Raw genomic sequence first — 15,627 nt, 5'->3', positions numbered from 1 at the left:
GACAGAATGGGAGAAGATATTTGCAAATGACATATCAGATAAAGGGCTAGTATCCAAAATCTATAAAGAACTCATCAAACTCAACACCCAAAGAACAAATGATCCAATCAAGAAATGGGCAGAAGACATGAACAGACATTTTTCCAAAGAAGACGTCCAAATGGCCAACAGACACATGAAAAAGTGCTCAACATTACTCGGCATCAGGGAAATCCAAATCAAAACCTCAATGAGATACCACCTCACACCAGTCAGAATGCCTAAAATTAACAAGTCAGGAAACGACAGATGTTGGCATGGATGCGGGGAAAGGGGAACCCTCCTACACTGTTGGTGGGAATGCAAGCTGGTGCAGCCACTCTGGAAAACAGTATGGAGGTTCCTCAAGAAGTTGAAAATAGAGCTACCATACGATCCAGCAATTGCACTACTGGGTATTTACCCCAAAGATACAAATGTAGTGATCCAAAGGGGTACTTGCACCCCGATGTTTATAGCAGCAATGTCCACAATAGCCAAACTGTGGAAAGAGCCAAGATGTCCATCGACAGATGAATGGATAAAGAAGATGTGGTTTTATATATATACAAAGGAATATTATGCAGCCATCAAAAGGAATGAAATCTTGCCATTTGCAACAACATGAATGGAACTGGAGGGTGTTATGCTGAGCGAAATAAGTCAATCAGAGAAAGACATGTATCATATGACCTCACTGATACGAGGAATTCTTAATCTCAGGAAACAAACTGAGGGTTGCTGGAGTGGTGGGGGGTGGGAGGGATGGGGTGGCTGGGTGATAGACATTGGGGAGGGTATGTGCTATGGTGAGCGCTGTGAATTGTGTAAGACTGATGAATCACAGACCTGTACCTCTGAAACAAATAATACATTATATGTTAAAAAAAAAAAAAAGAAGAAGAAGAAGATAGCAGGAGGGGTAGAATGAAGGTGAGGAATCGGAGGGGGAGATGAACCATGAGAGACTATGGACTTTGAGAAACAAACTGAGGGTTCTAGAGGGGAGGGGGTTGGGAGGATGGGTTAGCCTGGTGATGGGTATTAAAGAGGGCACGTTCTGCATGGACCACTGGGTGTTATAGGCAAACAATGAATCATGGAACACTACATCAAAAACTAATGATGTAATATATGGTGATTAACATAACATAATAAAAATAAATAAATAAATAAATAAGTCAGAGCAATGAAAAGTATACCATAGGAAATATAGTCGGTAACACTGTAATAACTTAGTATGGTTACAGATGGTGACCACACTTACTGTGGTGGACAGCTAATAATTTATGGAATTGTTGAACCAATATGTTGTACACCTGAAACTAATATAACATTTATGTCAATGATGCTTCAATAATAACTTTTTTAGAAAAAGAAGACAGGGGGTGCCTGGGTGGCTCAGTTGTTAAACGTCTGTCTTCGGCTCAGGTCATGATCCCAGGGTCCTGGGATTGAGCCCCGCATTGGGCTCCCTGCTCAGGGGGAAGCGTGCTTCCCCCTCTCCCACTCCCCCTGCTTGTGTTCCCTCTCTCACTGTGTCTCTCTCTGTCAAATAAATAAATAAAATCTTAAAAAAAAAAGAAAGAAAAAGAAGACAGGACTTTTCAGTACAGAGAACATGTACTATAAAAAGAGTTTCTGGGGCGCCTAAGTGGCTCAATCAGTTAAATATCTGACTTCGGCTCAGCTCATGTCTCGGGGTCCTGGGAACAAGCCCCGAGCGGGACACCCTGCTCAACAGAGAGTCTGCTTCTCCCTCTCCCTTTGCCCCTCCCCCTACTCTCTCTCCCTCTCTCAAATAAATAAATGAAATCTTTAAAAAAAGGGAGAGGGGCACATGGGTGGCTCAGTCGTTAAGTGTCTGTCTTCGGCTCAGGTCATGATCCCAGGGTCCTGGGATTGAGCCCCACATCGGGCTCCCTGCTCAGCCGGGAAGGCTGCTTCTCCCTCTCCCACTCCCCCTGCTTGTGTTCCCTCTCTTGCTGTGTCTCTCTCTGTCAAATAAATAAATAAAATCTTTAAAAAAAAAAAAAGGAAAACATTCCTAACAGGAGATCTAGAGGCCACATTTTATCTAGAGGTTTGTTTGACTATCACAGAGTTTTTATTGGAATTCTTTGTTTTTTATTGGAATTTCTTTGTTTTCTTGTTAAATATATATTTGTATGTGTTTAGGTGATATGCACACACTCCGGTTTGCCCAGGACTCAACACTGATTCATTACCTGTCTATGACTGCCTGGTTTGCGTTATACACCTGGCCCCTTTGTGACCACTTCCGTAGTCTAAAAGCAAGCAAAGAGAAAAGGGGACCTCATCATTACCACTTTCACCTCCCCCAATCAATATTCCTCAAAAAACAGAGCTTGATCCTGAGCCATCTCTTATAATAAATAAGTTGCCCCTTTCTTCTGGCAGGTTTAGCGTTTGCTGCCACAATACAGTTTACTGGGAGTCCTCAGCATTGAGAAGAAATGTGCTGATTGGGGACCTAGAAAGATTTTGGTGGGTAAAGGAGAATGGAAGGTAACTCCTGTGCTTTTTTCGATCCCCAATCCCTCTTGCTTTCTTCAGCTAACAAATTCCATCTCTGCTGTAGGAATCCCATTCTTTGTAGTTCAAACAATAGATGGTCATGTTGTCCAACAACAACAAAAGGCCAATGTAAGAAATAGAAAAAGAGCCAGAACCCCCATGACACTGTTTCAGTGTTTGAATCCAGCCATGCCTGAAGCCAACAGTACCTCTGGATTTCCCAGTTTTCTGAGTCAGTACCCTCTTTCCTTAAAGTTAGTTAGTTAGTTAAAGTTTGAATTGAATTTTCGTCATTGGAAGAAAAGAAGATATCTGGTGAATACAGGGACATTTTTACTCTATTACATTTTTCTGAACTTTCTCTGGGGTTCAGGACCTACTAAGCTTCAAACTAAGAATTCAAGTGAAAAAAGGTGTGTCATCCCTGCACACACAAATCCACTGTCCCTGTGCCCTGAGCAAGCATGGAACACGAAAGTCTCTAGACAGAGTCCGTTCATACCATAGCACTAGCTTAAATGAGGTTTTAGTAGAAAACCAAACTATTTTTTATCATTTGATTCTGTGAATTTGAACTAATATTTTGGGAAGGGGTGGGTTAAACTCTTTGCAGGTAGAGGATGATAAGGAATGTGATTTGTTTTTAAAACTCATCCCAAGGGGGCGCCTGGGTGGCTCAGTTGGTTGGGCGACTGCCTTCGGCTCAGGTCATGATCCTGGAGACCCGGGATCGAGTCCCACACTGGGCTCCCTGCTCGGCGTGGAGTCTGCTTCTCCCTCTGACCCTTCCCCCTCTCATGCTCTCTCTCTCATTCTCTCTCTCTAATATAAATAAATAAAATCTTTAAAATAAATAAATAAATAAATAAAACTCATCCCAAAAGTACAATTTGCTAGTTAAGCTGGTTTTTTTTTTTTCCTTTTCTCTTTTTCTTTCTTCTCTTTTTTGGGGGGGTTGGGGGGGAGAGGAAGGATTGGATTATTCTCTAAACACCTCCTTCTATCCTCATGACTGGGATCTCAGTTTCCCTGTTCATCCTTCCTCCCTAACCTAGTTATTCTCATTTCAGTTAAGATAAAATCTCCACAGGTATCAGATGGGGAACCTGAAACTAGGTCATAATAAGGTGATTGATGAAGTAGGCCTCATTCTGTTTTTAAGAGTTCAGACTTTTCAGACTCTTACCCCCTTTCTTTTGTCCTCTCAGGAAGAACAGAACAAACCCAGATCAGTCCTTACCTAAGCAAATCACTGCAACATCCTCAGAGTGATCACAGTTATGCTTTCCCCATCCTTCGTGCTTGCAGTTCCAGAGAGCTGACTCATTTCCACTGCATATAAGATCATCAAACCAGATTGGTCCAGAACCTTCTCCAAAATTAGCTGAACCAGAGAAACTGACAGCACTTCCACATTCGAGCTGTTTACAAACCACAGAAGCATGATCTATGTTGAAGTTATCATCACACACTGTTCCCCACTGTCCTTGGAACTTGACCTCTATTCTTCCAGAACACTTGTTTCCTCCATTCATCAGCCTTATCTCCAAGTTGGATCCATCTAGAGCAGAGAAAAGACCAGAGTTCAGAAGTGATATTCATTCAGAAGTGACTTTAGGAAATAAAATTTCTCTGGACGTTTGAGATTTGATGCTGTCCTTAAAAATGGTGCCTCATTTTGGATGCTGCCCATCTTTACATATTGGGGAATTTTAATCTTTTAAGGACCAGCTAACAATGAGGACTTTCCTCTACACCTACTTACCAAGGAAAATGTTTTACAGATTAAAATTTGCTTTCTGTTTTGTTTTATTTCCTTCCATTGTTAAGACAAAGTAAGCACTCTTTCATATAGAAATTGGTAAATTTGACTTAAAGCAGTTATTTTAAAAACTAGAGAAAATAAAATTAGTTCATCCAACAAAGTAGCAAAAATGGAAAACTGGTCGTTTGTTGAACATTTAAAATCTTTATTTTAATCTGTCTTTATTATCTACAGTTCAGAGCATGAAGAATTACCTGAAGTCAAATATAAAATTAGAAAACAGGAAAAAGGGGAAAATAAAAATGCCTAAGCATTCACAATAGTTTGCAAAAGCATCCTATGGTATACCAAATTAATAAAAATTAAAGAAAAAATAAGTCAAAATAATTCATTTCTTACCAATCTCCTGTTTGAATCAAAGCTTCCCCTCCCCCAAAGCATCTGGTACCATTTTTAGCAAAGAACAGCTCTTTCATAAAGGAAATTCTCTCTATACACTCTTCCCTAGATTTTCTATGAGGACTAAAATACCCAAGAAAAGGAGATTTGGGATGAAATCTGGGGACACATCACATGAAAAAAAAAAAACTGTTTGGGCTTGAACAAAATTTTTAGAGGCTCTCTTTTTGAAAAAGGGATTCACTTTTAGAAGCTCTAAATACCAGGCAAAGACTTCTACTTAACAGGATTTTTTATTCTGGACAATTAATAATCATAAAAGTAGTAGTTCACAATTAAAATATGCATCTTATGTTCCAAGTGTATCACCTAAGCTATCAATCTTTACAACATTGAGCATTACGTGTTATTCCCACTATCCCTACTTCACAGATAAGCATTCTCAGTTTGCCTAATTGTCACAGGATCATACACCTAGAAAACAGTAGAGTCAGGAGGTTAAAAGAAAAAGCAGTCTAACACCAGCCTTTATTCTCCTGACTGTTATACTATATTGTCCCTGCGCGTGTGATGATAACATAACCTCCCAACAGGTAGAGGTTCTAAGGATTGAGCATTAGTCAGGTTGGGGAAATCTCAGAATATAGCCTCTGAAACCTCATGGAACTAGGGAGTCCATGGGCGACTAGGCATGTACCAGTTGGAGCATTCACTGTATAAACTTCAAAAAGCAAATTTGATTAATTCTATCCTTAATTATGAAAAAACAGAAAACAAGAGTTAAAAGTGCTACACTGATGTCTTAGCTTAAACAGCTAAGAGTCTGGCAAGAGTTGTTTTTTTTAAGATTTTATGTATTCGTTTATTTGAGAGAGAGAGAGAGAGTAGGGAGGAGCAGAGGGAGAGAGACAAGCAGACTCTGTGCTGAATGTGTAGCCAGACCGAGGCTCAATACCACCACCCCAAGATCATGACCTGAACCAAAATCAAAGGTCTGACGCTCGACTGACTGAGCCACCCAGAATCCCTGAGCCTGGCAAGATTTATTAGGATTTTTAACTTTGCTGTAGATGCTCCATGTAAATGTTACTATTGTTATTCCCTATCTTTCCCCTGTAATGATTAACAATAAAAGACAAGAAGAGGGAGGAGGGGGAGGAGTGGGAGGAGGAAGAGGAAAAGGAGGAGTGGGGAGTGCAAGGATGGAAGGAAGGAAAAAGGAAAAAGTAGAGCTCTACATGTATTAAAGCACTGAGTTTTCAGAAACTAAAGTTTAGAAAAGTTTAACAACTTGCTCAAAATAACATTCATGAGCAGCTGAGTTGGAATTTAGTCCCGCATTTTTCTTTTTTCTTTTTTTTTTTTTAAGATTTTATTTATTCATTTGACAGAAATAGATACAGCAAGAGAGGGAACACAAGCAGGGGGAGTGGGAGAGGGAAAAGCAGGCCTCCTGCAGAGCGAGGAACCCAATGTGGGGCTTGATCCCAGGACCCTTGGATCATGACCTGAGCCGAAGGCAGATGCTTAACGACTGAGCCACCCAGGCACCCCCCGCATTTTTCTAGATACTAGCCTGTGTTGTTCTCAATACACCCCAATGCCTGGAGAGAGATTAGTCCTTTCTAAAAATCAGTCCCATGGAGGAGATGGTCTCCAAGAAAGAGGCTAGGAGAGAGAGGCCAGTGAAATGAACAAGGAGAAATGGGAAGCCCAAGAATCTGAATTGGGTCATAAATATGACCCTGGGATTTACAGCAGAAAGGTCTGGCGCAGAACTTTCTGAGTTATTGTAAGGTCAACTGAGATACAATTTATGAAATGTTTTATAAATCAAAACCACCATGGGGCATCTGGGTGGCTCAGTTGATTAGGCATCTGACTTGATTTCGTCTCAGGTCATGATCTGAGATCGACCCTGTGTTGAGCTCCATGCTCAGTGGGGAGTCTGTTTGAGAATTCTCTTTATATTCTCTCTCTCTCCTTCTCCCTCTGCCCTTCCCCCAGCTCTCTCTCTCTCTCTCTCAAATGAAATAAATAAATAAATCTTTTAAAAAACCCACAACAAACCACCATTAAATAAAATGAACAGCATTATACACTGGAAAAAGCAATTATACTTGGCAAAACATCCTTCCTCCAACAAAGGATTAGTGCTAGGAATATTTATATCTCGATTCAGTAAGTTGAATATCAGTGAATGGACAGAAAGGTCAATGCACAAAAGCAGCACATTACTGAGAAAGAGGACAAAGAATTCACTTAGATATCATACTTTTATGTAGGAGTAGAGACTTATAGTAAGATTACTGACTGTAAAATTGAGGCTGGTCACTTCCTTATTGATTGTGGTATTCAGAATCTCTTTTGATTTTTTAATGGGGTTTGTCATGCATCTTCTGGTCTTTAGCAATAGATTGGGTGATTTTATATATGAACGAGATGACTTACAGAAAACTGGCTCCTTTTCATTTTTAACCCATCTACATACCACCCCCCCCCCAAAAGCATTTCATGTTGAGGCTTTGACTTTTGTAAGTCCTACCTGAGCAGGTTACTCCAACATCTTGTTGATGAGTGCAGTTATGCTTTCCCCATCCATCATGTTTGCAGTCCCAGAGAGCAGATTCATTCCCTCCACAAGAAACATGATCCATCCAAATGTGTCCAGAGCCTGGCCTGGAATTAGCCCATCCAGTGGCTTTGATAGCAGTGGGACATCCCAGCTGCCTGCAAACCACAGAGACCTCATCCATGCCCCAGCCATTATTACACACAGTTCCCCATTCCTCCTGGACTTTCACCTCCACTCTCCCGGTGCACTTGTCTTCACCATCAGTTAGCCTCAGCTCCTTCTCTGTTCCCCCTGCAACAATGTGTAAAGGCAGCGATTGGTCGGGATCCAGAGCAAGTGGAGAATTATTATTCCTTAGATTACTTATTTTTCAAAGTCAAATTTGAGAAACATTCTGGACTCATCCATGGTACAATAGAAGAATGCTATTTCATGGGAATGCAAGTACAAATATCAGCATCACAGGCTTCAGATGAAGCAAGGACATAAAACCAGTTAAGCTAAGTAACGCAATTGTGAGATTCTTTATAATGTCGATTTATATAATCTCCACAGAGAGTTTACTATGTAAATAATATATTACAAAATTTTATAGGTATGAGCTATGTAAGTTTCTCCAAGTTCGTAAGATTGATAGAAAGAAGGCTCATGATGAGGATGAAGAGACCAGTCTTAAGGAATTTAACGCCCATTACACACATATATGGAAAACACCAAGAATTCTTAAAATACTAGTTGAAATCTGGCTGAAACTTTTCTACTTAAGTGGAAGTTGAGATGGAGATATTTTCCTATATCTCCTATCATGAAAAAAATCCCTCTCCCTCCCCCAAACCATCCGCCCCCCAAATGTCTCAGCTACCATCCTATGATTACTTTAACTAACATAGGAACCTGTGGTCTCACTGATATCTATCTGGCCTCCCTCAATACATTTTAAGGTAAACTTTGGCATTTGATTTTATTAAAGTGTTCCTCAAATTCCATTTCATCCCAATAATTCTGAGGTTTTTCCTCTTCTGTATTGTTCCCTATTTTTTAGGTAGACATTATTTTAAATCTTTAAGCAAAATGCACATTTTTTTTCCTGTGAAAGTTAATTTTATTTTGGGGGAACCATGCTATTTTGTTCATATTTTGGTGTCACATGGTTAGGATCTTACTTTGTGCTTTTAATATCTGATCCTTTGAAATCATGAAGCATGTTTTTAAATGCTGTTGAGCCTTCAGGAGAATTATTTGCATTTGACAAAGCACTCACCGAGAGAACTGGTGATCAAACAGGCACTGAGAACTGAGACCACAGCCACAGTGGAGGGGCTAAAGAGGATGAAACATCTTCTACAGTCTGTGAAAAAAGAAAAAAAAGAAGAAAAGAAAAAGGACAAAAGTATTGCCTTCCCAAAAAAGAGAGTTTGGAGAAGACAGATAATTTCAGAGATTTGAGGTTAACAAGGGAAATCGAACCAAGACAAAGAACCCTTCCTTCTAAAAGGCAAGGTGGACAGGAAACCTTCATACCCAGGACCATGTAGTCTCAGTGAAATAGCTTTGGAAATGTTCATTTTAGAGGTGACCTAGGGGTGAGTAAGAAGGAGGAAGTTGTGGATGGAAAAGAATTTCAAGAGCAGACCTTAAAACCTGGAAAATCGCAAAAGCATCGATGAAGCTTAGCAGGGGCACAGAACGAAAGTCAACTACTGAGGTCCCTGTCTCCAAGCCCACTGGACCCAGATGGTTAGGTGGTAAGCTCCAGGAGGGAATGGATTCTATGTATCAGCCTCAGCACTACTTCACCAGTACCTGGCACAGTACCTGCTAAATGGTAGCTGAACATTGATGGAATAAAGTTACAATGTTTCTATCTGAAAAATCAAAATACTAGATCTTATCCCTAGATAGAGCATAAAGCTCTACAGCTTTCATTACTCTCACTTCTTATTCTTACTCTAACCCGACACTCATGTAAAAGCAAGAATGCGTTGGTAGCCACACAGGAGCATGTACTTTGGGATAAGTCACTGAACTGTGCACTTAGGACTTGTGCTTTCATGTGATATGCTATACTATGATTAAAAAGCTTTGAATAAAGAGCCCCTCGGTGGTTCAGTTGGTTAAGCATTGGCCTTCGGCTCAGGTCATGATCCTGGGGTCCTGGGAGCCAGTCCCAAATTGGGCTTCCTGCTCAACAGAGAGTCTGCTTCTCCCTCTCCCACTGCTTGTTCTCTCTCTCTCAAATAAAGAAATAAAATACTTTAAAAAAATAAGCTCTGAAAAAAATAAAAAATGCTAAATGAGTTTAACACATCCATGTAAATCATGAAGTAGATTTCAACATTCAGGATGCTATTCTAAATTTCCCTATGTGATCAACTTGAAATCAATATTCATTCCTGTATGATCTATGTTTTCTAACAATTATTGTTGTCCTACTCAATACAGTTCAGTTTGTTTCAGCTCCTTTCTTAATTTCACCTCAGCAGTTTTACAAAATTGATGCCAAATCTAATCTTTTTTTATGCCAAATCAAATCTTTATCCCCCATCTTCAATTCTGAATCTATGGCAGATAAAAGTTACTGCCATAAAAGCTTAATGCCCATTTCCCATTCCTTACTCTCCCAGTGCCAATCACTATTAAATAAGATCCATCGACTGTTAACTTTATACTATATTAAAAGGCAAATGTAGACTAAATGAGAAATGTTTACCTGCAGATCCAGAGTTTCCATATGGGACCATTCTGAGTTTGTCCAGTCCAAAGTTTTAATGATTTCTAAATCTTCTTGTATTTTTCCTTAGAAATGTTCTGCTAAAGAGGAGGACCACTAAGACTTCTAAAAATCATCTCACTTCCACAAAACAAAACAAAACAAAACAAAACAACCAGAAAGGCTACATAATGGAGGTGGAGTCAGTCAGTGAAAAAAGGGAAGTCATTCATAAACTGAGGTTCCCTTTCATGCTCATGTTTTCTTCAATATGGGACATGAAACAGCCAAAAGAAATTGAGAAACATTTACTACAGATTTATAAAAATTAAGGGGAAATATTAACTCATGTCCGATTGCTATTGAAATGAATATTTAGATTTCAGTACTTTGTTTTGGACTAATAGAAACAAGAATGACAATCATTATGTAGTTATGTCAAAAAACTAAAGTGAAAGAAGCAAAGCATAATTTAATAATATTTTATCACTATAGTCACTTGTAATACTATTACCATAATCAAATGTACCAAATGAATAAATCTGTAGACTGTCTACGGACAGCACTTGCTTTTTCTTTTCTAATGAGATGAATAAAATTAGCCATGACCATTACAGATTCTACAAATGGTGCAATACAAATTTATAAGACATAACTTTAGCTCTAAATAACTCAAATTCAAGTGAGAGAAAAATATATGTTAACAATAATAAACAGAGGTTCAAAGCACAGGGTGAAAAATAGAGAAAAAAATGATCATATCAACTGCGAGACAGGAATGAACTGTCAGAAAACTCTTTTCTGTGAGAAGATGCTCAAATTGTGTCCTAAAATATGAGAAGGGCTCTGCCCCAAAGAAAAAGGATAAAGGGATTTAAGGCATAAGAAATGACACATACAAAACAATACAGCCATATGAAAACATGGAAATTTGATGGTCCATGATGGCATAAATATTCTCAGGTATAAGTGGTGTGCCAGAATAGGGGAGTTTAAGAAGCATCTCCAGTCTTGCAAGGAGATACTACAATCGGGTCAACAAGGGCATGCTGGCTTCTTTCCATTTCTTGGACATAACTAACCTCTTACACACATTGTTCCTTCTGTGTGTATTGCTTCCCGCCACTGTCTTTCCAGAGCTAACCCTTACTCATCTAGCTTTCATTTCTTCGTTAAACACCACTTCACTGGGAAAAATAACCTTAACCTTGAATTATTCAGGAAAATGTGCACTCACAGTAACCTGTGCTTTGAAGATTATAACTCATACTTTTTATAATTATTTATTGTTCATCTTACTAGCTGGTCTTAAAACACCAAGGATAGGAAGCATGTCTTCTTTTTCAACAAGACATCCACCAGCCCTTGCCAAAGGGTAGGCACTTGATAATACCTATTTTTTTGTTACTGTGACAAATGTTGTTGATAATGCTGTTATTGTTTCAGAGCTAAACTGCAACATTAAGTTTACATGAAGAAGGGCATCCTGTACCATGCTAAAGAATTTGAACTTTATATTATAAAGGCCTACTCCTTGGCAAGGAAACTCTTTCAAGGCAATAAACTAGAGCAATCATTGGACTTAACCTGTTAGTTTCTCATCTCTCATGGATCACTGTCCTTTGTTGCCTGATATTCAGTGTCTTGAAAATTGTCGTTTCACCTATTTTGTCTGTTTTTCACTTATTTCTGGTGGGAGAATAAATGCACTTCCTTTTTCTTCATTCTTAATGGAAGCAGAAATTTTTTGCTCACTAAGATTTTTCTCTTTTGGGGGCACCTGGGTGGCTGAGTTGGTTGAGCGACTGCCTTCGGCTCAGGTCATGATCCTGGAGTCCCGGGATTGAGTCCCGCATCGGGCTCCCTGCTCAGCAGGGAGTCTGCTTCTCCCTCTGACCCTCCCCCCTTTCATGCTCTCTCTCTATTTCGTTCTCTCTCTCAAATAAATAAATAAAATCTTAAAAAAAAAAGATTTTTCTCTTTTGAATTTTGCACTGGTCTATTCCTTCCATTTGCCTACTATTTTTTTTTCAATTAGGCTCTTCTTATACTCTTAGTAGATTTAAAAAATAACATTCTACTTTCACTGCATTTTACTCTTGCCCTCCTTTCTATTACCACCCCTGCCTCCAATCATCCTCAATATTGCTACCAAGATAAAATGTAAAACACAAAACATCTTGGGGTGCCTGGGTGATGGTGTTGGGTAAGCATCCGACTCTTGGTTTCAGCTCAGGTCATGATCTGAGGGTGGTAAGACTGAGCCCCTTGCATTGGGCTCTGTGCTCAGTGGGGAGTCTGCTTGAAGATTCTTGCCCTCTGCCCCTCCCCCCACTTGCTCTCTCTCTCTCTCTCTCTCTAAAATAAATAAATCTCTAAAAAACACACACACAAAAACATCTTTTTGATACTCCAATTTTGAAAAACATTTACTGTCATTATTTGTCTATCATATAGCCTGTACTTTGAAAATTATAACTTGTACTTTTTATAATTATTGTTCATCTTACTTGCTAGCCTTAATATACCAAGGATAGGAAGAGTGTCTTCTTTTTCAGCAAGTTGAATATATGACTCCTCTATTTGTTATTTCTTGTGACTTTCATTTTTTCCCTTTGCCCTTCAATCCTGCTGCCTGCACCCTTTTCTCTCCCAGCCCCTGTCATGGACAAACACTCCAGTATTTGATGCAGATCCTCAAATATGCATACATGCAGCCTTGTAAAATGAGTTTTGCTTGCTTGTGTTTTTAAATTACATAAATGACATGTTATAACTAAAAAGAGAGGCACCTGGGTGGCTCAGTCGGTTAAGCATCTGACTATTGTAGTCAGCTCAGGTCATGATCTTATTTTCATGAGATCAAACCCCATGTTCAAGTGTGGAGCCTGCTTAAGATTCTCTCTCTCCCTCACCCTCTGCTCCCCCCCTAAAAAAAATAAATAAGAAAAGATCATAACAATAAAAACAAAGATAAGTAGACAAATGGAAGAATATTATTATAAAATTATGTACTATATATATAAAGTGGCAAAATATCTTTTGAAGGTAGACTATGATGAGCTACATTGTATACTATAAACCTAAAGAAGCCACTAGAATAACAAAACAAAGAGTGGTAGCTAGTAAACCAACAAAGTAGATTAAGTGGAATCAAAGGTATTTAATCCAAAAGAAGTGATAAAGAGAGAAAAAAAGGAACAAAGAATAGATTGGACAAATAGAAAACAAAGAGCAAGATAATAGATTTGGACTCAACTATATTTATAATTACATTAAATGCAAATGGTCTAGGCATACCCAATTAAAAGGCATAAATTAGCAGCTTGAATTAAAAACACAATTCAACTATATGATGCCTAAATAATATAAAGAAAAAAATAGGCTATGAAAATAATGAAAAAAGATATTCCATGCTAACATCAATGAAAAGAAAGGCAGAGTGGCTATATTAAAATCAGTGAATGTTGATTTCAGTGACAAAGAAAACCATTTCACAATGGTAAATGAGTCCATTTATCAAGAGTGCATATCAATCCTAAATGTTTATGAAATTAACATGAGAGCTTCAAAACCCATGAAGCAAAAACTTAGAGAACTGCAAGGCAAAATATCAAATCCATAATTACGGTAGGAAATTTCTATCTCTCTCTCAATAACTGATAGAACAACTAGGCAGGAAATCAGTAAGAAGATAGTAGAATGAAGCAAAATTATCAGTCAACTTAACCTGATGAACATGTAGAGAACAGTTTATTCAGTAACAAGAGAATATACATTCTTTTCAAGTGCATGCAAAATATTTCCTAAGATGATATTTCTGGACATATAAGAATTCTCAACACATTTAAAGTAATTCAAATCATACGAAATATTGTCTCTGATCACAATGGAATGAAATTAGGGGCCTGTGAGTGGCTCAGTCGATTAAGCGTCCGACTCTTGATTTTGGCTCTGGTCATGATCTGAGGGTCCTGGGATCCAGGCCTAAGTCAGGCTCACCTCTCAACAGTGAGTCTGCTTGTCTTCCTCTCCCTTTGCCCCCCTCCCCAACCCCACACCCTGCTCTCGCTCTCTCTCTAAAATAAATAAATCTTCAAAAAAAAAAACCAATGGACTGAAATTAGAAATCAATAAAAATATCTCGGAAAACTAAATATCTGGAAACTAAATAGCTCACTTTTAATAATCCAATGGTCAAAGAAGAAATCAAAAAGGGAATTAAAAAATACTTAAGAATAAATAAAAATGAAAATAAAACATATCAACCTTTATGGGATGTCACTAAAACACTATGTAAGGGGAAATTTATAGCACTAAACTCTTATATTAAAAAAAGACATGACAAATAAATGACACCAATTGTCACCTTAGAAAAAGAAAAGAACCAGCAGATTCCTCTCCAACCTGTAACTTTGATGTGTTCTGGGTCAGCTTTTAGCTCTTGATAGTATATTACTGTCCTCTAAACCCCTTCTTCACTGCTACCCTATGGTTCTGGCTTCTTCCCACTGCAGCACACTTACCCCCAGTGTATCCTACAGTTCTAATTTCTGGAGGTCACCAGCAGCTTGACTTGGCACTTTAGACCCCTTAGCAGGGTGAGCTGTTAAAACTGCATGCCTACCTCTCTCACTCACCCCCATATCCTCCATTCCCTGCTGGGTTTTGGAAAGGAAAGATTCATGAGGACCACCCCCCTCCTCTGTGTCTCTGGCACTTTAGTCCCTTCCCAGTATCTCTAGTTAGGTCGCAGTGGTGCTCATTTGCTTGGAAGCAGGCTCCCAACAGGAGGGGGCCGCTGTCTACATGGTTTCTCTGAACATAATAGGACAGGGCTCTGTATCAGTGAGAAAAGTCCCAGAAATTTGCACTTTGTATGTGTGGGTTGTGTTGTGAAACCTGAAGATTCCTTATTTATTAATGGAAAGTCTGATTTTGGGGGGCGGTCTTTGTTGCTGTATTTTGTGGGCCTGGGAGAGAGTCGATTATTCTGACATGGGGTCCTTTCTATAAGAGACACTTCTGAAGGTGAGATATAGGGTTGAAGAAGCCCAACCAGCTTCTAAAATCATAGTGACCTTTAAAGAATGCTGGTCCTCGGCACTAACAAAATCACTACAGTAGCCTACTGCTTTTTCAGAAGACTTTTTAAAGGAAGGATGTTAGGTTTTCAGTAATTAGTGCTCTCTGAGTTTTTAGAGCATTGAGATTTAGGAATTTTGAGGGGATGAGAAGGGTTGTTCAGGGTCTGACTTATGGATAAAAGATTTTCTCTTGTGAATTTTTTTCTTTTTTTGTTCCCATCATTTCTTTCCCTGTACCTTTCTACTGGCCCAACTCGGGCCCCCTGCTTTGTTTTTGGTTTTGCTTTGCTTTATCATTGGTTCATTCTAGCTCCCAATTAGTGAAGTAAGATGAATTTCAATCCTTACATCATATAATACAAAAATTAACTCAAAATGGATCAGAAGCATAAATTGAAGACCTAAAACTATAAAACTTTTCAAAGAAAACAGAGGAGAAAATCTCTGTGACCTTAGGTTCCACAAAGATTTTCTAATACTAGGGGTGCCTGGGTGGCTCAGATGGTTAAGCGTCTGCCTTTGGCTCAGGTCATGA

General features: G+C 38.9%; 1 protein-coding gene across 1 annotated transcript in view; it reads right to left on the bottom strand.

The window, feature by feature from the left end:
• The window catches only part of CD163 (CD163 molecule), a gene marked incomplete in the record, with an annotated part of 53,684 nt that extends 43,503 nt beyond the window's left edge, over positions 1-10,181 (bottom strand). Inside the window, 4 exon segments of the mRNA XM_035028308.1 lie at positions 3,797-4,117; positions 7,266-7,586; positions 8,557-8,643; positions 10,006-10,181. Coding sequence (XP_034884199.1) covers positions 3,797-4,117; positions 7,266-7,586; positions 8,557-8,643; positions 10,006-10,036 — 760 coding nt within the window.
• Positions 10,182-15,627: the final 5,446 nt, after the last annotated feature.

Source organism: Mirounga leonina, unplaced genomic scaffold, assembly GCF_011800145.1.
Source record: "Mirounga leonina isolate KUSES-001 unplaced genomic scaffold, KU_Mleo_1.0 Mir_201, whole genome shotgun sequence".
NCBI classification, from domain to species: Eukaryota; Metazoa; Chordata; class Mammalia; order Carnivora; family Phocidae; genus Mirounga; species Mirounga leonina.
The sequence above is the reverse complement of the archived record's forward strand: the minus strand, read 5'-3'. Positions and strand labels throughout refer to the sequence as shown.